General features: G+C 50.5%; 2 protein-coding genes across 3 annotated transcripts; both read left to right on the forward strand.

Annotated features, from left to right (window-relative positions):
* Nucleotides 1-450: 450 nt before the first annotated feature.
* Nucleotides 451-13,629, forward strand: chd4a (chromodomain helicase DNA binding protein 4a). Of its 2 annotated transcripts, XM_061267531.1 has the most exons (41): nucleotides 451-694; nucleotides 1,078-1,247; nucleotides 2,264-2,373; nucleotides 2,464-2,727; nucleotides 3,450-3,568; nucleotides 3,650-3,915; nucleotides 3,990-4,120; nucleotides 4,456-4,597; nucleotides 4,724-4,890; nucleotides 4,959-5,192; nucleotides 5,259-5,462; nucleotides 5,577-5,785; nucleotides 6,005-6,136; nucleotides 6,213-6,312; nucleotides 6,399-6,590; nucleotides 6,947-7,147; nucleotides 7,251-7,388; nucleotides 7,470-7,591; nucleotides 7,656-7,829; nucleotides 8,020-8,161; nucleotides 8,230-8,361; nucleotides 8,570-8,687; nucleotides 8,764-8,888; nucleotides 9,043-9,135; nucleotides 9,212-9,350; nucleotides 9,435-9,604; nucleotides 9,717-9,894; nucleotides 10,423-10,512; nucleotides 10,601-10,692; nucleotides 10,794-10,927; nucleotides 11,009-11,153; nucleotides 11,225-11,375; nucleotides 11,438-11,544; nucleotides 11,627-11,855; nucleotides 11,950-12,003; nucleotides 12,075-12,212; nucleotides 12,276-12,384; nucleotides 12,484-12,616; nucleotides 12,778-12,973; nucleotides 13,064-13,233; nucleotides 13,310-13,629. In XM_061267531.1, the coding sequence occupies exons 2-41, from the start codon at nucleotides 1,184-1,186 to the stop codon at nucleotides 13,322-13,324; spliced, it is 5,829 nt and encodes a 1,942-aa protein (XP_061123515.1). In that variant the 5' UTR covers nucleotides 451-694; nucleotides 1,078-1,183; the 3' UTR covers nucleotides 13,325-13,629. The 2 variants fall into 2 exon arrangements, with proteins under 2 accessions (XP_061123515.1, XP_061123514.1); XM_061267530.1 differs by lacking the exons at nucleotides 451-694; nucleotides 1,078-1,247 and adding an exon at nucleotides 1,373-1,529.
* Nucleotides 13,630-15,068: 1,439 nt separating this feature from the next.
* LOC133144686 (solute carrier family 2, facilitated glucose transporter member 1-like) lies at nucleotides 15,069-21,151 on the forward strand. The gene is made up of 11 exons (XM_061267559.1): nucleotides 15,069-15,201; nucleotides 15,434-15,534; nucleotides 16,861-16,962; nucleotides 17,035-17,195; nucleotides 17,255-17,495; nucleotides 17,575-17,737; nucleotides 17,811-17,998; nucleotides 18,102-18,206; nucleotides 18,395-18,493; nucleotides 18,585-18,788; nucleotides 18,868-21,151. The coding sequence occupies exons 2-11, from the start codon at nucleotides 15,520-15,522 to the stop codon at nucleotides 19,159-19,161; spliced, it is 1,572 nt and encodes a 523-aa protein (XP_061123543.1). The 5' UTR covers nucleotides 15,069-15,201; nucleotides 15,434-15,519; the 3' UTR covers nucleotides 19,162-21,151.
* Nucleotides 21,152-21,462: the final 311 nt, after the last annotated feature.

Below are 21,462 nucleotides of genomic sequence, written 5' to 3' on the forward strand. Positions count from 1 at the left end.
AAATCCGGGTGAGGAGGTCAGCCTGTCTTTTCCCGTGTGTGTTAAGTCAATTTACAGTGCAGTACACGAGCGGGCGCGCACGCGCACTCAAGTGAGCGTGCGCGCGCAAGTCAGCAGTCATGTGGCGCGCACAGTTGCCATGTGACGGCTTGTCCTCCCCCCCTCCTATCTCGCATTTTTGGGAGGGGGGGGAGTTATGCTTATTGTGGGATGTTAGTGACTCCGCGCATGACTATTATGGGATGTCAGCAGGGGTGGGAGGGGGCGTCACCATGGTTACCATGGGAGGAGGAGGAGGGGTGGCATGGAGGAATGGGGAAGATACTCAAAGGGAGGGGGGGGGGGGGTTGAGTTGAATATTATGGTCTGTATGTTGCAAGGTAACTATGCAGAGTGGGGGAGGGGTGGGTGATATTATGGGATGCCTGCCCCCTGATCTCTTTGTGTGTGCGCGCGCGCGGCGGGGCGTGTGTAGTGTGCGAGATAGAAAAAAGACGACGAACGACGTCGTGCGCACACGCAGCAGTAAAAGCGGCCGTACAAAAAAATCAGGAAATCTGCATAAAAAGCTCCAGCGCCGTTACATAAAATAAGCAGCGCCCGCCAACTCTTGATTGAGACAAGAACTAAGGCTGCACTTTTTTCTTTTATTTATTTTTTTAAGGGGAGGGAAACAAGAGTGTGGAGTCAAGTTGTGAGTATGTTACTTTCCCTTGAATGGACTAGAGTGGAGATGAGATGATGGCGGCTTGTCAACGCTTCTTAACTGTGCTCGTTTGTTGAGTTTGGCCGCAAATGGGACTCGGACAAGCTGGGGCTAGCTCGCATGCTAATGCTGCTGGTGGCGGCGGCGGGGAAGGGGGGGGGGGGGGCTAACCAGAGCCGGCTGCTAATCTTTTCGACATGTTCGGCTCAAGTTAAATGTATTGTCCGGCATGCTGAGTGTTGTGTGCGCCTCCGGCCGGTCGACCGGCTTTTGGCAGTTTCTAAAACATCCCCTTCCGTTTTCTTGTTTTGTTCTTGTGTCCCCTTTGGCGGAAACCCGACCGGCTCCTCTCTTCGGCGTCTTTTGAAAAGACACGACGAACGCTGGCATCCAACTCTGGATTATTATTGTTCAAAGCAACTTTGGATGTAGTTAGTCCAAGCTAGCTAAATAGCTCAAAAGTTTGCGCCGTCCGCAATGTCTGGGAGCGAGGACGACAGAGACGATTACGGAGCTCCGCCGCAGGACCGCTTGATGCAAGGTAAGACGCTGTCGCCGCCGTCGACGAGCTGCGGTTGTTAGCCACGCCGCGCTAATGTTCGCGTTTTGTCACATTCATGTCAATCATGTCCACTTAGCACTTAGCGGCTAACTACCGGGTTGCTAACGTTAGCTCGACGGCGAACGCCTACGCTGCTTCTCGATAAAACGTCCCGACGAATCCGCGCATAAATGTCACTTTCACAATCAGACGAACGCGGATGGTCCGCCGTTGAGCCACGGCGACATGTTCCCGCCGGGCCCTTACTCGAGTCGGCTACCGGTATTTTTTCTTTTTTTTCTCTTTCCTATTTTTTACGTGTCGATGACAAGATGGAGGCAGCCAGTTAGCTTGGAAGCTGCCGGATGACGTTCAGCGGCAGCTTCCCTCCTCGTGGCTGGCGCCAACTGAAAATGGAGAGGAATGTCCCAAAGTGGCGTTTTTTACTCTACAGCCTTTATGACACTATTCTTAGGCGACATTTGAGAAATACTAACATGAGCGCGTGTTTACGTGCGATTGTTATCTGCGCCGGAGAGGAAAGAGTGCACGCTAGTTAGCTTCCCGTGCTAAAGTTCAGACGTTTAATTTCATGTGTTTGCTTTCAACTAAATGCACACACATGAATACCTTTAATCACTTTAATGACTTGCGATCAAAGGCTCGTCGCTTTCAAGTCTTTATGCAACAATTAAATCACCGAATCAATTCGAGTCAGCCAGTATTTGATAATATGTCTTGGTACACAGGAAGAAGTATTCCTGACGACTTTATGATTTCAGTCTCGAACCAATCTATTCTGTTCAAAGCTGTTCCGCGTTTGAACCTCTTCATTGAACCGCAAACTTTTCCCAGGCTTGCGGCCGACTTTGCTTCTCTTGATTGTGATGAAGAAAGGAACTAAAGTACAATGTGCTGTGAAGTGTTTTTTTAATATAAACCCACAGCCGCTCGACTTCGCTGTGTTGTTGTTTCCCTCATGTCTTTTTGCCCTAACTGGCGTTGTCGATGTGCAGATGACGAAGACGAGGAGATTTCAGAGAATGAGACTCAGAAGGTGAAGAAGAAGAAGAAGGCCAAAAAGAGCCGGGAGAGTAAAGGCAGCAAGCGGCGCTCGCGCAGGGAGGTATGTGCTTCAGTGTCGGCAAATCATACTTGAGAGTGGAGATTCTCTGTGCGAGCTTCCACCTAAATTTGTTTCAACTTTGCCTTCCAGGAACTTGCCATCAGCTCCCCTGAGCACATGGACGCGGCCGGGGGAGAGGATGAGGCGGATGACAACGATGGGACCGCTGGCGCCGGCCATGCTCAGCGCTCGGACAGCGAGGGCAGCGACTACACGCCGGGACGCAAGAAGAAGAAGCGGGCCGGGGGCGGCAAGGAGAAGAAGCGCAGCGGAGCCAGCTCCGAACGCGGCTCGTCCAAAAAGAAAGAACCTGAACCGGAGGAGGAGGACGAGGATGACGATGACGACTTCTCGGTAAGGAGCGTCGCATGCTTGTGTTGCCGCTTTCAAATTCATGCGGCAACAAAATGCTGATGCTCAGTCATGGTCGCCCGTGGCTTCGCTTTTTTCTTGCCGTCATACCTTGGCTTCTACGTGTGTACTCGGGCAAAATAACTTTGGCCTTTTTTCCCCCCTCTTTGTCTCACCTGTCACGGGAGTGATATGAGCGACGCTTAAACAAAGAGCGAGGGCGGCCAATAGGGGGCCGCCTACTTAATGACACGGCGGCTGGGGGAGGGGGGCTTGCGTGTGTGTCTGAGGCGTGTAATGCATATATGCAGTTTCCATGGCAACCTATTTCTTGACCCTTTTTTCCCTGCAAGTTTGGGTTAGCTAAACATTTTGATTCATTTGTACACACGCCCACCCTTATTCAGGCTCTTCTTGAAGACTGGCTTATCGGCAATCCATTTATGACTTGAATGGACCAAGTACAAAAACATTTTTTTCTGGTCACGCATGATAAATGTTGACTTGTGGAACACAATTGAACACAATGTTTCAGGACATTTTTGTTGATTTTTTTTTTTAAACTGGTAAACATTTTTTCTTGACATGGAGGCTAAGGAAATATATTCAGTCTTGAAGTGCTAACACGGTGATCGACTTAAGCAAAGCTGGGGGGGAATTCTTCTAAATGAAGGCTGAGCTCACTTGCGTCGGTGATGTTTGTGACCTTTGCGCTTCCCCACCAGGAGCCCAAGTCGTCCTCCCAGCTGCTGGAGAACTGGGGCATGGAGGACATCGACCACATATTCACCCAGGAGGACTATCGCTCGTTGACAAACTACAAGGCCTTCAGTCAATTTGTCAGGTAGACTCTCGCAGGAATCTGCATTCGCAACATGTTCAACCCCAAACGGGTAAGCACGCAGCTTGTGTGGCTTCCGCCCAGGCCGCTCATCGCCGCCAAGAACCCCAAAATCGCCGTGTCCAAGATGATGATGGTCCTGGGCGCCAAATGGCGGGAGTTCAGCACCAACAACCCCCTGAGGGGAGCAGCGGCCGCCAACGCCGCTCTGGCCACGGCCAACGTGCCCGCCGCCGTCGACAACATGGTGGCCGAGGCAGCTCCGGTGCCACCTGCCGCCCCGGCGCCCGTCGAGGCGCAGCAGCCCCCTGCGCCTCCCCTTCGCAAGGCCAAGACCAAGGAAGGCAAAGGTGCGGCTTCATGCCCGCGGGGGTTCTCGACTCGATTCGCCCGACTGACTGCGTCTTTCTTTGGGCTCGTGCAGGTCCCAATGCCCGCAAAAAGTCCAAATCAGCGCAGAAACCTCAAGAGAAGAAGAACAACGCAAAGACCAAAAAAGTGGCTCCTCTGAAAATCAAGCTGGGGGGATTCAGCAGCAAGAGGAAGCGATCTTCGGTACCAGACAGCACCCTTTTTTTCATTTTTTGGACCCAGCCATAACTCTGCCGCCATTTAAACTCAACCCTGGCAAAGTCAGATTGCTGGCAGAACAAATTTATAGTATTAGAGAAAATACTTAGACTTATTTTGACAACAGCAGCTACTTGGGAGAAGATATTTGACACTTGCAGTATTTTGATGTTCAAGTTTAATAATTGAAAAGTCAAATTTTTTTTGACGAAACACATCTTTGTCCCCCCCCCCCCCCCCCAGACCTGGGACCATAGTTTTGAAAAATGCGCTTCAAAAAAAGGGAGCCCCATTAACCGTCTTGCACCTTGGGCTTTCAGAGCGAGGAGGACGAGCCGGATGCCGACAGCGACTTTGAGGACGGCAGCATGAACAGCGTCTCCGTCTCGGAAGGCTCCAACAGCCGCAGCGGTCGCAGCAAAAAGAAGCCCTCGTCCAAGGGCAAGCCCAAGAGGAAGAAAGGTAACGTGTCTCAACGCGCCGTGCCGGAAAATTGCTTGGCAAGAGGCGGGGTTTGGGCTACAGCGGACGGCGCGCTTTGACAAGCTCGGCTTTTTTTTCTGCCTTGTTTGGCTTGCTCTACCAAAGCCGAGGACGCGGACGGCTATGAGACGGACCACCAGGACTACTGCGAGGTGTGTCAGCAGGGCGGCGAGATCATCCTGTGCGACACGTGTCCCAGAGCCTACCACATGGTGTGCCTGGACCCCGACATGGAGAAAGCCCCCGAGGGCACCTGGAGCTGTCCGCACTGCGTAAGCAAAGGCCAAAACTCCAGCGCTCCTTTTCCTTTCCTGCTATGACGCAACGTTTTGCTGCTCAGGAGAAGGAGGGCATCCAGTGGGAGGCGAGGGAGGAGCCGTCGGAAGGCGAGGAGGACAACGGCGACGGCGGGGAGATGGAGGAGGACGACCACCACATGGAGTTCTGCAGGGTGTGCAAAGACGGCGGCGAGCTGCTCTGCTGCGACTCGTGTCCGTCGTCTTACCACATCCACTGCCTCAATCCGCCCCTGCCCGAGATCCCCAACGGCGAGTGGATCTGCCCTCGCTGCCTGGTGAGCCTGCTTCCCCTCTGCGTTTCGGTGATCAGTCCCTAACACGCCTTTTCCCATTGGCCGCAGTGCCCTCCCATGAAGGGGAAAGTCCAGAAGATCTTAACATGGCAGTGGGGAGAACCTCCTCCCCCAACACCCGTACCCCGCCCGCCGGACCTCCCGCCGGACGCGCCTGATCCCGCCCCGTTGGCAGGGCGCCCCGAGCGAGAGTTCTTTGCCAAGTGGTACAACATGTCCTACTGGCACTGCTCTTGGGTCACCGAGCTGCAGGTGAGCAAGCGCCAATTAAAGAGGAATGGCCTGCGGATGATGTGATTTAAAAAAAAAAATAAAAGGAATGCTTTATTTTAGTAAAAATTTAACACTTTGTCCGGTCTCCGCCAGCTGGAGCTGCACTGTCAGGTGATGTTCAGGAATTACCAGAGGAAGAATGACATGGATGAGCCGCCGCCCATCGACTTTGGTGACGGCGAGGAAGACAAAAGCGACAAGAGAAAGAACAAGGACCCCATGTACGCACAGCTGGATGAGCGGTACCTCCGATTTGGAATCAAGATGGAGTGGCTGATGATCCACCGCATCCTCAACCACAGGTGGGTGCCGTCAAAGAACATTCTTCACCTCATCCATATGTCTATGTTCTGAAGCGCTTCTTACGTGGGTTGTGGTGCGCCGGAACTTATCCCAGTTGAGCGGCGTGGCGGGGTACGCCCTGATTTGGTTCACAATGTTGTAGCGTGTGAACGATGTAAACAAAAGAGTGAAATGACTTCATTTCAATGGTAGTTTGATTCTGTGTGCGTGTTGTCCAGTGTGGACCGCAAGAACAACGTGCACTACCTGATCAAGTGGCGCGAACTGGCGTACGACCAGGCCACCTGGGAGGCGGACGACATGGACATTCCTGAGTTTGATACCTTCAAGCTGCAGTACTGGAACCACAGGTGCGCACCGGCTACCAGGAGCCTTCAGCCCGCAAACAATCCTACTGCTTAGCGTCCGCTTCCTTCTCCTTGGCAGAGAGCTGATGATGGGCGACGACGGCAAACCCGGAAAGAAGATCAAGGTGAAAGGACGCATGAAGCGTCTGGACAGACCGCCAGAGAACCCCGTTGTTGATGTAAGCTCACGCTTTTTCCGGATTATTATTGTACGTCATTGCTGCCGGTGGTTCACTCTTTTTTTTTTTCTTCTGGCGGCGGGCAGCCTACCATCAAGTTTGATCGTCAGCCCGAGTACCTGGACAGCACGGGCGGCACGCTGCACCCCTACCAGCTGGAGGGCCTCAACTGGCTGCGCTTCTCCTGGGCGCAGGGCACTGACACCATCTTGGCTGACGAGATGGGCCTGGGCAAGACCGTCCAGACGGCCGTCTTCCTCTACTCTCTCTATAAAGAGGTGGGCGGAGCCAGTGGCCAAAGTTGCCATCATTAGCGCTGACTTCCCGTTTCTGTTCAGCCATTTTGTCACGCAAATTTGGCAACATCAGACAGTTGTCACTTAGACTGATGGCGTGTGGGACTGCTGCCACCTGCAGGTGGGAGGGTGAAATGCACCCCCACACACACAAAGTACCACCTTTTGTGTACAGTATTTTTCTTCTCTGCATTTTTTTCTTTATTCCTTCAATTTTAAGTTACACGTGTAAATGTGTGGCGGCGGTCTTGTGGCCAAAATCAACAGACCCCACCCAGCACTTCAGTTTCCTCGTCTCAATTGATGACTGACCCGCAGCCTCCTCTGCGCTCCCTCAGGGTCACTCCAAGGGTCCCTTCCTGGTCAGCGCGCCGCTCTCCACCATCATCAACTGGGAGAGGGAATTTGAGATGTGGGCGCCCGACATGTATGTAGTGACGTACGTGGGCGATAAAGACAGCAGGGCTGTCATCCGCGAGAACGAGTTCTCCTTCGAGGACAATGCCATCCGGGGAGGGAAGAAAGCCTCCAGGATGAAGGTGGGTGCAAACGGCCCCCATTGGGAATTTTGCGGCAGTCATGAAGGACGACGCACGTGCCGCACTCCCACGACGGCCTGACGTTTTTCCTTCGCCAACACAGAAAGACTCGTCCATCAAGTTTCACGTCCTGCTGACGTCGTACGAGCTGATCACCATCGACATGGCCATCCTCGGCTCCATCGACTGGGCCTGTTTGGTAGTGGACGAGGCCCACAGGCTAAAGAACAACCAGTCCAAGGTGCGGCCGCCTCCGCGCACCGCTGCCGCGCCCTCCTCTGCTAGCAGCGCCCGCTGAAGCTGCTTTGCTTTCTTCCCGCAGTTTTTCCGTGTATTGAACAACTACCCATTGCAACATAAGCTGTTGCTCACCGGGACGCCACTGCAAAACAACCTGGAGGAGCTTTTTCACCTGCTCAACTTCCTCACGCCCGAGCGGTTCAGGTAAGCGCGGCCGCGTCCCGCTTCTACCGTGCCACGACTATAGCCTAGGGTTTTGTCTGGGCAGCAACCTGGAGGGCTTCCTGGAGGAGTTTGCCGACATCGCCAAAGAAGACCAGATCAAGAAGCTGCATGACATGCTGGGGCCGCACATGCTGAGGAGGCTCAAGGCCGACGTCTTCAAGCACATGCCCTCCAAGACTGAGCTCATCCTGCGCGTGGAGCTCAGCCCGCAGCAGAAGTCAGTCATGCATGCACGTCATTTCTTCCTAATGACTTTCTTAACTAATGAGTAGGATGCATAAATGAACATTTTCGGGGTAAAAGTTCAATGAAAATATTATCCACCAAATAAGAATGCAACATTTACAGTAAATGGGGAATTTTCCATTCCATCCTGGCTGACTCTTCACCGTGTGGCGTGTCCACAGGAAATACTACAAATTCATCCTGACTAGGAACTTTGAAGCGCTCAACACCAAAGGTGGCGGCAACCAGGTCTCGCTCCTTAACGTGGTCATGGACCTGAAGAAGTGCTGCAACCACCCCTTCCTCTTCCCCGGAGCCGCAATGGTACGATGTCAAGCGGGCGAGGCGGCCAGAGCCACTTCTGACCGACTGCCGACGCCATCTGTTGACAGGAAGCGCCCAAGTTGCCCAATGGGATGTACGACGGCAGCTCGCTCATCAAGGCGGCCGGCAAGCTGATGCTGCTGCAGAAGATGATGAGGAAGCTAAAGGACGGAGGACACAGAGTGCTAATCTTCTCCCAGGTGAGACGACGCCACCGAAAAGCTTCCGCAGCCGGTTGAGATTGGACCGTCTTTGGCTAGCTACTGACAATATTGACAGCGTTACAAACAAAATAACCTCATGATCTGTTGTGAAAGATCGTCCGGCAGTTTAGTCGGCAGCAACGTTGCTTGCGATTTGGATTTTGGACTTGGATTCAGCAGCGGTTTTTTCCCTATCCCCCTGCAGATGACCAAGATGTTGGACCTCCTGGAGGACTTCCTGGAGAACGAGGGCTACAAGTACGAGCGAATCGACGGCAGCATCACAGGAGGGATGAGACAGGAAGCCATCGACCGCTTCAACGGTAGGAGATACTTTCTTTCAAGAGCGCGCCGAGCCAAGCCTGGCGACTGACGACGACATGCGGTCGATTCGCTCAGCTCCCGGCGCACAGCAGTTTGCCTTCCTGCTGTCCACGAGGGCCGGAGGGCTGGGCATCAATCTGGCCACCGCCGACACGGTCATCATCTACGACTCGGACTGGAATCCTCACAACGACATTCAGGTACGCTGCAATCTGCAACAATTTAATCTTTCAGCTCACTCGCTGTGCTTCGTTCCCGGTTGTAGCTCAAATTGTCTTGTACACATCTTGTGGTTCCTTAGATTGAGCTCTCGTTTTTGGCTCATTTTCTGTTTTTGGCTTCCTGTGTTTGCAGGCTTTCAGCAGAGCTCATCGAATCGGTCAGAACAAAAAAGTGATGATATACCGTTTTGTCACCAAGGCCTCAGTGGAGGAAAGGATCACGCAGGTAAGGAGGAACACGCACCCAAGCCCTCCTGTCTGGCCCGTCAGTTATTGACTCCGTCCCCTTTTTTGCCCATCAGGTGGCCAAGAAGAAGATGATGCTCACCCATTTGGTCGTCCGACCCGGCCTGGGTTCCAAGACGGGTTCCATGTCCAAGCAGGAATTGGACGATATTCTCAAGTTCGGAACAGAGGAGCTCTTCAAAGACGAGGGCGAGGGTGAGATTCCGCACAAAAGGGGGGGAAAAAAACAAAACACTAGGTGGCATTCACGAGTTCAATCTTGTGTGTGTTGAATCTCAGGTGAGAACAAGGAGGAAGACAGCAGCGTCATCCACTACGACGACAAGGCCATTGACCGGCTGCTGGACAGAAACCAGGACGCCACCGATGACACGGAGCTGCAGAGCATGAACGAGTACCTGAGCTCCTTCAAGGTGGCGCAGTATGTGGTCAAAGACGAGGACGAGGAGGTGAGCGAACAATTCCTAATTCAGTATGTTTCTAAATCTGGGATACAGAAAGTTTTCTTTCCCCGCCCTTTTTTTTTTTTTTTTTAATGGCTCTTTTAATATTTTGCTTCAGGAGGAGGAGGTGCAGCGCGAGATTATCAAGCAAGAGGAGAGCGTGGATCCCGACTACTGGGAGAAGTTGCTGCGGCACCATTATGAGCAGCAGCAGGAGGATTTGGCTCGCAATCTGGGCAAAGGCAAGCGCATCCGCAAGCAGGTCAACTACAACGACGGCTCGCAGGAGGACAGAGGTGAGATGCCGTCGCCTCCTCCTTGCTACAGTGCCTTGCGAAAGTATTTGGCCCCTTTGAACCTTTCAACATTTCGCCACATTTCAGGCTTCAAACATAAAGATATAAAATTCTTATTTTTTGTCAAGAATCAACAAGTGGGACACAATCGTGAAGTGGAACGAAATTTATTGGATAATTTAAACTTTTTTAACAAATAAAAAACTGAAAAGTGGGGCGTGCAATATTATTCGGCCCCTTTACTTTCAGTGCAGCAAACTCACTCCAGAAGTTCAGTGAGGATCTTCGAATAATATTGCACGCTCCACTTTTCAGGTTTAATTTGTTAAAAAAGTTTAAATTATCCAATGAGTTTTGTTCCACTTATCGATTGTGTCCCACTTGTTGATTCTTGACAAAAAATTAAACTGAAGCCTGAAATGTCGCAAAATGTTGAAAGGTTCAAGGGGGCCGAATACTTTCGCAAGGCACTGTGTCCCATTAAACCCATCAAACCCTCTTCAACCACCGTCATTTTGCCCCCCCCAGCCGATTGGCAGGACGATCAGTCTGATGGCCAATCGGATTACTCTGTGGCATCCGAAGAGGGAGATGAGGACTTTGATGAGCGATCGGAAGGTACGAGCGCTGCGGGCTCAGTCACTATCCTAATTTGCCTTTGTAGACAGACTCTGTTTCAACTTGTCTGTCCGCCCATCCCTCTCAGCTAATTCACGCAGACCGAGCAGGAAAGGCCTGAGGAATGACAAGGACAAGCCACTGCCCCCCCTGCTGGCCAGGGTGGGAGGCAACATCGAGGTCAGCACCACACGATACATTACACTCTGTGGTCTTGTTCTTTGACGACTATGCGTTGTTGTCTGAGGGAGCCAACAATGTCGAGTTGTCATGTGTCGCAGGTGCTGGGCTTCAACTCGCGGCAGAGGAAGGCATTCTTGAATGCCGTGATGCGTTACGGCATGCCGCCCCAGGACGCCTTCACCACGCAGTGGTTGGTCCGAGACCTGCGAGGGAAATCTGAGAAAGAATTTAAGTAGGTCTTAAATTGAAATATAGAATGAGGCCTTTTTTTTTTTCTCCTGTCTCTCATAATTATCCCGTGTCTCTCTTTTAGGGCCTACGTGTCTCTTTTCATGCGGCACCTCTGCGAGCCTGGGGCTGATGGTGCCGAAACGTTTGCGGACGGCGTTCCCAGGGAAGGCTTGTCCCGGCAACACGTCCTCACCCGCATCGGCGTCATGTCGCTCATTCGCAAAAAGGTAAACGCCGTGCCGACCCAGCCGTCCCGGTTGTGCCCATCGTCCGACCTGTGTGCTTGTCCGGCGTTCAGGTGCAGGAATTCGAACACGTCAACGGCCAGTGGTCGCTACCGTGGATGGCCGAGTTGGAGGAGAACAAGCGGGCTGCTCAGCCCGACTCGCCGGGGAAAACGCCGTCCACGGGAACGCCCGCTGACACGCAGCCCAACACGCCGGCTCCGGGTAAGGCGATCCTGAGCGACACTTTGGCGGCCTTTCAGCCAACGCCGTGTTTTCCTCCTCAGTTGATGAGTCAAAAAGCGATGAGGTCATCCGGGACGGGGACAAAGATGTGAAGAAAGACAGTGAGGTGGACAAGAACGGCAAAGACGCCCCAAAGAGCACCAGCGAGGTGACCGCCTGGGAGTGTCTGATGACTCAGAAAGTCTTAAATGGATCGACACGAGTGGCTTCTTCCTTTTTTCCCTCCACAGGTCATCTCCATCCCCGATGACGACGACGACGACGACGACAACAAGAGTCCGGCGGAAGAGAAGAAGGACGATGAGCCCATGGAAACGGACAAAGCAACCAATGGGGAAGCCGACGGCGCCAAGGATGACGGCGACAAGAAGAGCCCCCGAGGCGAAGACGACTCTGCGTCGCCTTCCGAGGTCAAAAGCGAGGGAGCGGAGTCCAAAAGTCAAGAGTCGGATAGCAAAGGTTTGCATTTTCAGAAATGCACCGGCTGACATGAACAGCACGTGACCTTTGAGACAGACTTTTTAGTTTTGTTGTTGTTGTTTTTTCTCCCTAGAAGACAAGTTGGAGAAAATGGACACGACGCCCCCACCCCCAGACGACAAGAAAGGTAGTGCCTCCCTATTTGTTGTCAGTCTGATGACGTCATATTCGTTGTAAACGTGCCGCCGTCTCTCCCAGCGGCCGTCAAGGATGAGAAGGAGGCTCCCAAAGCAGAGGAGGCCCCCAAACTGCAGAATGGCGACGCTGCCACCTTGGAGGAGAAGAAGAAAGCCAAGAGTCGCTTCATGTTCAATATTGCCGACGGAGGCTTCACGGGTACAAACGTTCGTCCGACAACAACCTAATTTATTTCGTTGACCTTTGCTTTTTTGTCTTCAGAACTTCACTCGTTGTGGCAGAACGAGGAGCGTGCCGCCACCGTGACCAGAAAGACCAACGAGATTTGGCACCGTCGCCACGACTACTGGCTGCTGGCCGGAATCATCCAGTATCCTTTTCCCGTGTGTCCTTAAAGCTTGCGGCTTTCGGGATTCACCATCATCTTTGTCGCCTGCTGTCTGTTGCCCTTGACGACGGCGTCCCTCAGACACGGCTACGCTCGCTGGCAGGACATCCAGAACGACGTCAAGTTCGCCATCCTCAACGAGCCTTTCAAAGGGGAGATGAACCGTGGCAATTTCCTGGAAATCAAGAACAAGTTCCTGGCCAGGAGGTTTAAGGTAATTACTCCCACCACCGTCTGCTTTCACAATCTTGCTTCCACAAAAATCTCAAAACGCCGTGTTTTTTTTTTTTTTTTTTATTTAATTAAATTATTATTCCATTGAATGGGCTTTTTCTTAAATGATTGGCATCTTTTCTTTGTGTATGGCCGGCGCAGCTCCTGGAGCAGGCGCTGGTGATCGAGGAGCAGTTGCGACGCGCCGCCTACCTCAACATGTCGGAGGACCCTTCGCACCCGTCCATGGCGCTCAACACGCGATTCAGTGAGGTGGAGTGTCTGGCCGAGTCGCACCAGCACCTCAGCAAAGAGTCAATGTTGGGGAACAAGCCGGCCAATGCCGTCTTGCACAAAGGTGTGTGGTGTGGGGTGGGGAGGTTGGGTCGCTTTGCAGGCTTTTTCACAGGGGACATTTTCATTTGTGATGTGTTGTTTTGGTGGCTAGTGCTGAAGCAGCTGGAGGAGCTGCTGAGCGACATGAAGGCGGATGTGACGCGCCTACCGGCGACCATTGCCCGAATCCCACCGGTGGCCGTGCGCCTGCAGATGTCCGAGAGGAACATCCTCAGCCGCCTGGCCAGCCGAGGGCCCGATGCGCACACGCAGGCGCAGCAGGTACGTGCCGCACACCAAATTCCAGCTCGTGGGATTAAAGCATGTTTTGGCCAATTCGTGCTTTGTTTTCTCTTAGATGTCTCAGCAGTAGACGGACGGACGACGCTCAGCTCTTTACTTCTAAAACACCCCCAACCACATTCCTGATTGGTGACGAGTGGCGCGCCCAGGCTTGAAGCCACGCCCCCCCCCAACAGACAGATTTTGAGTTGCCCGAAGGACGGACAAATTGACGCACAGACTGACGTCCTTCCCGACTCTGCGTTTGAGGCTGTGGACACAAAAAGCAATTTTATTTTTTTCTCCTTTTTTCAACTTCTGTATTAATATTATTGATATAATGTTATTATGATGGTTTTTTTGGGACCTAAATAAAAAAAGTAAAATAAAAAGCCACTTTTGGCTCTAATTGAGGATGAGTTAGCACAAATGCACGTTTGGTATAAATAATTCACAAGTCTAAGGATGTGATCAAATTACTAAGTGAGTACAATCTATCTTTGAGTCAAATATTCATTTTGTTAATCCAAACAAAAGTAACGCTGGCAGTATTGATTCTGTCCACAAGGGGGCGACGTTCTCAAAGTTGCAAAATTTCTGTCGGGGTAGTCATGTTCTATATCAATGGTTCCCAAACTTTTGCAGGCTGACGCCCCCTTGGCTCCCCAGTGAATTCCTAGCGTCCGTGCGTGCGTGTCAGAAGAGCAGGAGGGCTGCCCCGTCCCTCTCTCCCCGCCTCTCTCTCGCCTAGTCCGAGCAGGCAAGAGGGCGGCGGCGGACAGCAGAGGCCGGAGATGAAAAGCAAAGGGAGGGGGGCGAGGGATTCCAAGGCCACACAACTGCTTCCTAATAAATTGTAATTTGCATTCATAAAAATAATACCTATCCACATGTAATCAATAGGGTTAGGTGAAAAATGTACACATTTAAAAAAAAACAAAAAAAAACGTACAGTGCACGCACTATGTTAGGGGGGGCGGGGCGAAGGATGGTTCGCCCAGGCCCGAAAGTAGCCAGGACCGCCTCTACAGATAATAAATGTAAATTATATTTATTGTATTTGTAATTACTTGCATTGGATAAGTTTTCGGTAAATTGCACGTTAGTTTAATCTTGGATTGTGGAAGTATAAAGAATATCCAAATTATTTTATGCTTCTGAATCTTGTTCATTCAGGTCATTTTGTTCTCAGGGCAGCTAATGGATGGCAAATTGGACTTCAAAGCCCCTCACTAAAAAATTAAATGTCAGCTCAAATACGATTCAAAAAGTATTTTTAATTTGATTTTTTTATTTAGACATTTTAAAATGAAATGTAAACATTTTAATAAAAAATTACAATTATCGTAAACATTTTTTTAAATTCTTATAAAGCAAACCATGAAAATGGACAATTTCCAACATTACAATAAGAAGACAATGTAAACATGTTTTACGATCAGCTCCAGACTTAAAGCCAGACCAAATATTATAGAACTGATGTTTGGCTTCTTCTGTTATTAATAATGGGCCCAAATACGTTTTGTTGCCCTGGTAACTGCTTGTGTTGCATCATCTGCAGCATCAGCATCAATCAAGGTCACCAGCGCAAGGCATGACGGGAATAAAGGCAAGGAGACTTGGGGGAGGGGGGGGGGGCTCTCATTACGTTTCTCGTCCTTCCTTTGCGCACGCGCCCTCGTCACGAGTGGCATCGAATAGTATCACTAACCAAGTGACCCGAGGGGGGGTGGGCGAGGGGTGCATGCGTGCATGCAGCTACCATCGTCGGTCATGGCGGCCACCGATGACGTCGATGTTGCGCGCGCACGTAAGCATAGTGGGAGGCGTGGTCACGTCACGACATCTTTCCCTCCCAGTTTTCTCATATAGCACGAAATAAAGCAAACGAATGACTAAGAACTAAAGCTTCCGTGGACGTGCTGCGCCTCACGAAGTGGAGACCAACAAAGCTTTGTGAACGCTCAGGTTCGTTGGCGGACAACTGAAGCAACCTTTCGCGAGCATCTTTCACCTTTGCATCGATTCGTCCTTTAGCCACGCGCGTCTCTCGCGGCTTCCGCTCGCTGGTGTGCTTATAATGGTGCTGGGGGGGTTGGTAGTTTCGGTTCGGCTGTGGCCGGTTCAGCGCCGTCCCAGCCGAACCGCTTCAGAACCACGGACAGCGCCTCAGCAACGACGTGCGCTTGTTTTCCTGCAGCAGTCAGCGCAGACGGGCGGCTTGGAAAGCAAAGACCACCTGAGGATTGGCGGCGTCTACACGTTTTGCTCCACTTCAGACTAACAATGGAAGGACAGCAGGTGAGTGATTGGAATGTAAATCTTAAGTCGATTTTTTTCAGCCTGGCTTTTATCACGAGTCATTTTTGGTATTGATATTTTGTCGTATGGCTATTAATTATTGATGACTCAATATGATAACTTGTCTTAGCGTGATGCACACCACAAAGTAGTCCTCAGCGGCTTAATGATAAAGGGAGCGTTATTGTCTTTGGGACTGAAACGTTTTACTTCATATGCTAGTGAATGTTTTCATGTCATTGATTGTAAAATCAATGTTCACGCGCGCACACGCACGCACATGGATGCTGCATCATTCTGTCATCGGACCCTCAGCCAGCCTGTTCGCCCGGCTGTCTGTCGGTCAGATGACAGTCTTTTGTTTTTCTTGCCCCCTGTTGGCTCGTTCAATCAATGCAACTCCATTTTATTGATGTCGCCAAAAGTGTTGTATAGACACGAAAGCTCGAACAATGTGTGAAAAGCAGAAATTCGTCAAACAATCCATTCAGTTTATTTTCAGACAGGCAGAAAACAAAATGAAAGACATTAATCGAGAAGGGGAACAAAAGAGGAATAAAATGAGAGCAAATGTGTAAAGTGTGCATCAGTACACTCGACCGGGAGGGTCATGTTGAGTTCTCTTTTTTTATTCTAAACTTTTCACGTTGCATCTTGTCCGGAGAACGGCAGCTCTTGCAATTGTTTGTGGCATCTTCCTGCCGTGTAGCAAATTGTGTTAGTTGCCATGGTGACAAGCAGTGGGACTATTGACCGAGGGGGAAGGAAGCGACACAGTCTTAATGATAATAAATTCCTTTTATGCACCCCCCACCCCCCACTTGTCTTGTCTAGGTAGCCTCCCATAGATGATGAAATTGTAAAAATACATCAAATAAAATCAAAGTCAAACAATACAAGACAATAAGCGTTTTCTAAAATATGCCAGCGTCTTGCGGCCCACTCTGGCTAAAACAAAGACTAAAGAGCAAGAAAGTTAACTCCATTAGCATTCGCAGTGATCCAAAGCTACAAAGCATCAAACAAGCAAGCAGCTTTGTCATGATCTGTCATGATGTCATTAAATCGCCATCAAGGTACGTTTGTGGTCTTTGAACCCGGTTGCCTTTGTTTGGTCCAAATCCGCAATAGGACCGTGAGAGCGGTTGTCGCCCTTTCCCAGTGCAAATATGAGCGCACCCAAATCGTCAGCTGACTCAAGGACGTCTTCGGTGTCCCTCTGGCCTTCCTGCTCGGTTTGTGCTGAGTTGATGCAGCGTCAAACAACTTCAGTGGGAGACGGGCAATGTTGAAATGTGACTTTCTGGTCTTGGCCCGCTCTGTTAGGGCAAGCAGGTGACCGGCTACCTCCTGTTCTCGCTGACAACGGCCGTCATCGGGTCGCTGCAATTCGGCTTCAACACAGGCGTCATTAACGCACCAGAGCAGGTTGGCGCCGACATCGAAATTTTAATTGGCTGGAAGGAACGCGTCCGAGCGCGTTTTGTGTGTGTTTTTGAGAAACTGCGGGCGTTCTTCAATGACACGTGGATGGAGCGTTACAACAAGCCCATCAGCGCCGACATCTGCACGGTGGTGTGGAGCGTCACCGTGGCCATCTTCAGCGTGGGTGGCATGGTGGGATCATTCAGCGTGGGCGTCATGGCCAACCGCTTTGGCAGGTGGGTTCGTCACCGAAACGCGCACTGACCGACCGATTGAGCCTCGGCGCCGCCCGCAGGAAGCGCTCCATGCTGCTGGTCAACATTCTGGCGGTGATCGGCGGGCTGCTGATGGGCGCCTCCACCTTGTGCTCGTCCTATGAGATGGTGATTGCTGGCCGGCTGGTCATTGGCCTCTTCTGCGGGTTCTTCACGGGCCTGACGCCCATGTACGTGGGCGAGGTGTCGCCCACGCAGCTCAGGGGCGCCTTTGGCACCCTGCACCAACTCGGCGTGGTGGTCGGCATCCTCGTCGCTCAGGTAGGCAGAAGTTAACCCTTTTTACAATCTTGAGATCACTGCAAAAATCCAATGGCAACCATTTTGAATATGTTTTCAGATTTTGGGCCTGGAGTCGCTGCTGGGCTCGTCGCGCCTCTGGCCGCTGCTGCTGGCGCTGACTGTGGTGCCAGCCGTGCTGCAGAGCATCCTGCTGCCCTTCTGCCCCGAGAGCCCCCGATTCCTCCTCATCAACCTGAAGCGGGAGGAGCAGGCGCGTAAAGGTTAGCCTCGCCCGCGCCTCCAAACAACCTCTTGCTAGCTACCCTCAAGCCCGAATGTGAATTTTGCGTGTAGAGCTGGTGCGTCTGCGCGGCAGCGAGGACGTGAGCAGCGACTTGCAGGAGATGAAGGAGGAGAGCAACAAGATGGCGCTGGAGAAGAAGGTGACCATCCCGGAGCTCTTCCGCTGCCCGACCTACCGCCAGCCGCTGCTTGTCGCCGTCATGCTGCAGCTGTCGCAGCAGCTGTCCGGCATCAACGCCGTGAGTCACTATTACCGTCGCGTTTCCGTTGCGTTACCGTAGCGTTACCGTCGCATTACCGTCACGTTGCCGTCTTGTCAACTCGACACCTTTGTAACCGCAGGTGTTCTACTACTCGACGGGCATCTTCAGCTCGGCCGGCGTCAGCCAGCCCATCTACGCCACCATCGGCGCCGGCATTGTCAACACAGTCTTCACTGTCGTCTCGGTGGGTGTCTCCCACCGCAGGGAAAAAAAAAAATATATATATATATATATATATACGTATATATCAACCGCAGGGGGAAAACAAAGTATATATATATATATCAACCTTTCACGGGAAAAGTGATTCTCGGGAACATACAAACATTTGTGGACTTTCCTGCGAGTTGCGCCTTGTGCTGTTGTGTGCAGCTGTTCCTGGTGGAGAAGGCAGGGCGCAGGTCACTGCACCTGCTGGGCTTGGGCGGCATGGCGCTGGCAGCGCTGCTCATGACTGTCTCGCTGCTGCTGGTGAGTTGCCCGTCGTCGCACGCCCGCCCGTTGTCGCCCGCCCGTCGTCAGCGCTGGTGTGACGTGGGCCGTCCGTCCTGCCTTCTTGCAGAAGCAGGTGGCGGGCATGAGCTACGTGGCCATCCTGGCCGTCATGGTGTTCGTGGCCATGTTCGAGTTGGGGCCGGGCCCCATCCCCTGGTTCATCGTGGCTGAGCTCTTCTCTCAGGGACCGCGGCCCGCCGCTATGGCCGTGGCCGGATGCTGCAACTGGACCTCCAACTTCCTCGTCGGCATCAGCTTCCCCAAACTGGAGGTTAGCCGCAAACGGAACCGAGATCTTAGCTGGCTCTTCTGTCATCGTGTCTTTTGTCAACTCGGACATGTCCCCGCAGGAATTGTGCGGACCGTGGGTCTTCCTGATCTTCATGGCCTTCCTGGTTCTCTTCTTCATCTTCACCTTCTTCAAAGTCCCGGAGACCAAAGGCAAAACCTTTGATGAGATCTCCCGTGCCTTCGGCACGGGCGCCGCCCCTGCCTCGTCCCTGCCGGCCCCCCACTCGCACCAACCCGAGGGCCAGGAAGAAAAGGCCAAGGAGAAGCTCTCCCTGGTGGAGGCGGGCACCGTCGACAACAACGGCGAGATGGCGCCCCTCCGGGAGGACTCGGTTGTGGTGGAGGGTGTTTAGACGTCACTGACGGTAGACCGCCGCGAGCCGCCTCCGTAATGTCCTTGTTTCCTTTTGCCTATTTCGTTCAATCGATATTCCGCCGCCAAATTGGTTGTCACGATTGGTCAACGTTAAGACTTGGCCAAAGGGCGTGGCCGTCTCCTTTGGGTATTGTGTGTGTGCGCGACCTCTTTGTTGTCTTTGTGCATACCAGCTGTAGCCGGCCGGGTTGGGCAAAAACTAAACGATCCACGCAAAATTGGTGAATTCTAAAAATATATTTCATTAAATAATTTGTTGATTGGAAGCAATTTGAATTAAAAAAATAATTGCATAATTGGAAATAATTAAAAACATGACCTTTCATTTGTAACTTTAATCGGATCATTTTAAATTGTATCAATAATGGATTGGCCAGTAGTCAGATCAATTTAAAACACAAACACTGACTAATTATTTAAAAACAAAAAACAACTTCTATTTATTTATTAATTTTAATGATAGAAGAATTCATATTGATGAAATGACCTCAATCCCAAACGTCTTGTCAAAAGCCATCTTTCGCCTTCTATGCTAATACTAAGCTTAACAATAATTATTATAATAGATTTTATTTGTCACACACTTTACATTCCATAGGAATCTCAAAGCCTATGAGCTTTCTGCTGCTGTTACCATGGCAACCACCCACTTGGACAGGATTGCTCATCCTTTGCGAAGGCTTTTGGGAATTGTAGATCTTTAACGTCTGCACCCTCTATGGTATTTTTGTTTATTCATTTTTTAGTACCTCTGTCAGGCCTTATTGTTTCATTATTTTTATTTAGTCAACAATAGCACGCTTTTTGTCCTTTTTGGTTTTCCCAACCTTGATAATGGTTACAACTCCAAAATTTTACGTTCCCCTAAAAACTATTTTTTATACCACCAGATGAGAAGTATATATCAGAATATATTGAAGAGAGAACTATTTATGTTTTCTGCCAGCCAATGAAGGGAAACATCAGCAGCGTGCAATATGATGGAGTACGTAGCAAAAGTTGAACGGGCACATCTTCCAAACTGAATAATTGAAGCAGCGGTCACATATTTTGTCTGGTTGAGCACTTTAGAAGAACCAAAAAAGCAAACAAACAAAAAACAAAACGGTGGATAAAGTGTGCAATCTACTGTGGTAAGATTTTGAGAGCCTGCAAAGTGAATTCCGCCGTTTGGTCTTTGTTACGTTTTAAAACTTTCCTTTTTCTCCTCTTTGCAACAACAGCTATGTGCCAATGAAACCATGCACTCAAATGTCTTGAAAATCACTTAACAGAATTTTATTTTGGGTGAGAAGTCAAATTTGTTTTGGTTTTCGAGCACGTTTGAGAAAGTTTTCCCTCCGCATATGAACGATTTAACCACATTGTGCTTAGATATATACATATACATATATTTAGGAACGTAGACATGACTTAAATAGTATTTCAATTCAAATCCGTGGAACATAAAAGGTTAAGAGCCAATGCAAATGTAGCGTACAAGAAAAGGCGAAATGAAGTGTACTTGGACTCTTAATTCTTTTGTTTACCACTAGAGTCACAACCACAGGTTTTGGGAATTGTATCTTGAGGTGAATTGAAGTCAAAACATTACGTGTTGTCTTCCGCCGCGTGTGTGTCCGAATTGCTGTGACAACGTTGTGTGTTGTTGCTTGCGTGACGCAAATGATTTTGTGGTCGTTTTTAATCACCGCCACTGCACTTGGAATATTTATGAATTTGTGTTGTTGTGAGGTGACGTGCGCTCAAATCACAATCGCCGCTGCTGCTTTGTGACCATGCTAAGGTCCTCTGGGGACATGTTGCGCGTGCGCTCGGATCAACGACTTGTGTTTGTTGAGTGTGCTTCACTTGTGTTGTTATGGAATAAAGCCTGTCCACAATGTCAAGAAACATACCACAAGCAGTTTTTTTTATCCCTTGTTCGAAACGTAAGATTTTTAAAATCATGTATCACGTCTTTTTATTCTGGAAAATGCATTTTTAAGTAGAAAAAGAATTGTCATTTCATTTCATTTCTCAAAGCTTTTATGTGGAAAAAATATAAATGTGTCCCATATTTTTCTCTGCATTTGCAGTTATTATTATTATTATTATTATTATTATTATTATTATTATTACGAATTGATTGACACAGTCTGAGAGCTATGAATGAGATAAATCATAGCCCGGTAAACCAATTACATTTTTAGGTGATCAAATGGAGCTATGGATTGGAGTTATCGATTGGCATCGATCGGTGCTCGCTCGGCTCCACTCGGGTTTCTTCGTCCTGAAA

The sequence above is a fragment of the Syngnathus typhle genome, linkage group LG20, assembly GCF_033458585.1.
Source record: "Syngnathus typhle isolate RoL2023-S1 ecotype Sweden linkage group LG20, RoL_Styp_1.0, whole genome shotgun sequence".
In the NCBI taxonomy this organism is placed as follows: domain Eukaryota; kingdom Metazoa; phylum Chordata; class Actinopteri; order Syngnathiformes; family Syngnathidae; genus Syngnathus; species Syngnathus typhle.

What these genes read in the sequence shown, in the direction of transcription:
- chd4a (XM_061267530.1), top strand. Translation starts at nt 1,439, where the DNA reads ATGTCACTTTCACAATCAGACGAACGCGGATGGTCCGCCGTTGAGCCA. An exon ending in CAAGACCAAGGAAGGCAAAG is followed by an intron (nt 3,916 to 3,989) that starts GTGCGGCTTCAT and finishes GGGCTCGTGCAG; the next exon opens with GTCCCAATGCCCGCAAAAAG. An exon ending in GAGTGCTAATCTTCTCCCAG is followed by an intron (nt 8,362 to 8,569) that starts GTGAGACGACGC and finishes ATCCCCCTGCAG; the next exon opens with ATGACCAAGATGTTGGACCT.
- LOC133144686 (XM_061267559.1), top strand. An exon ending in AGCTGTCCGGCATCAACGCC is followed by an intron (nt 17,999 to 18,101) that starts GTGAGTCACTAT and finishes TTGTAACCGCAG; the next exon opens with GTGTTCTACTACTCGACGGG. An exon ending in TGACTGTCTCGCTGCTGCTG is followed by an intron (nt 18,494 to 18,584) that starts GTGAGTTGCCCG and finishes GCCTTCTTGCAG; the next exon opens with AAGCAGGTGGCGGGCATGAG.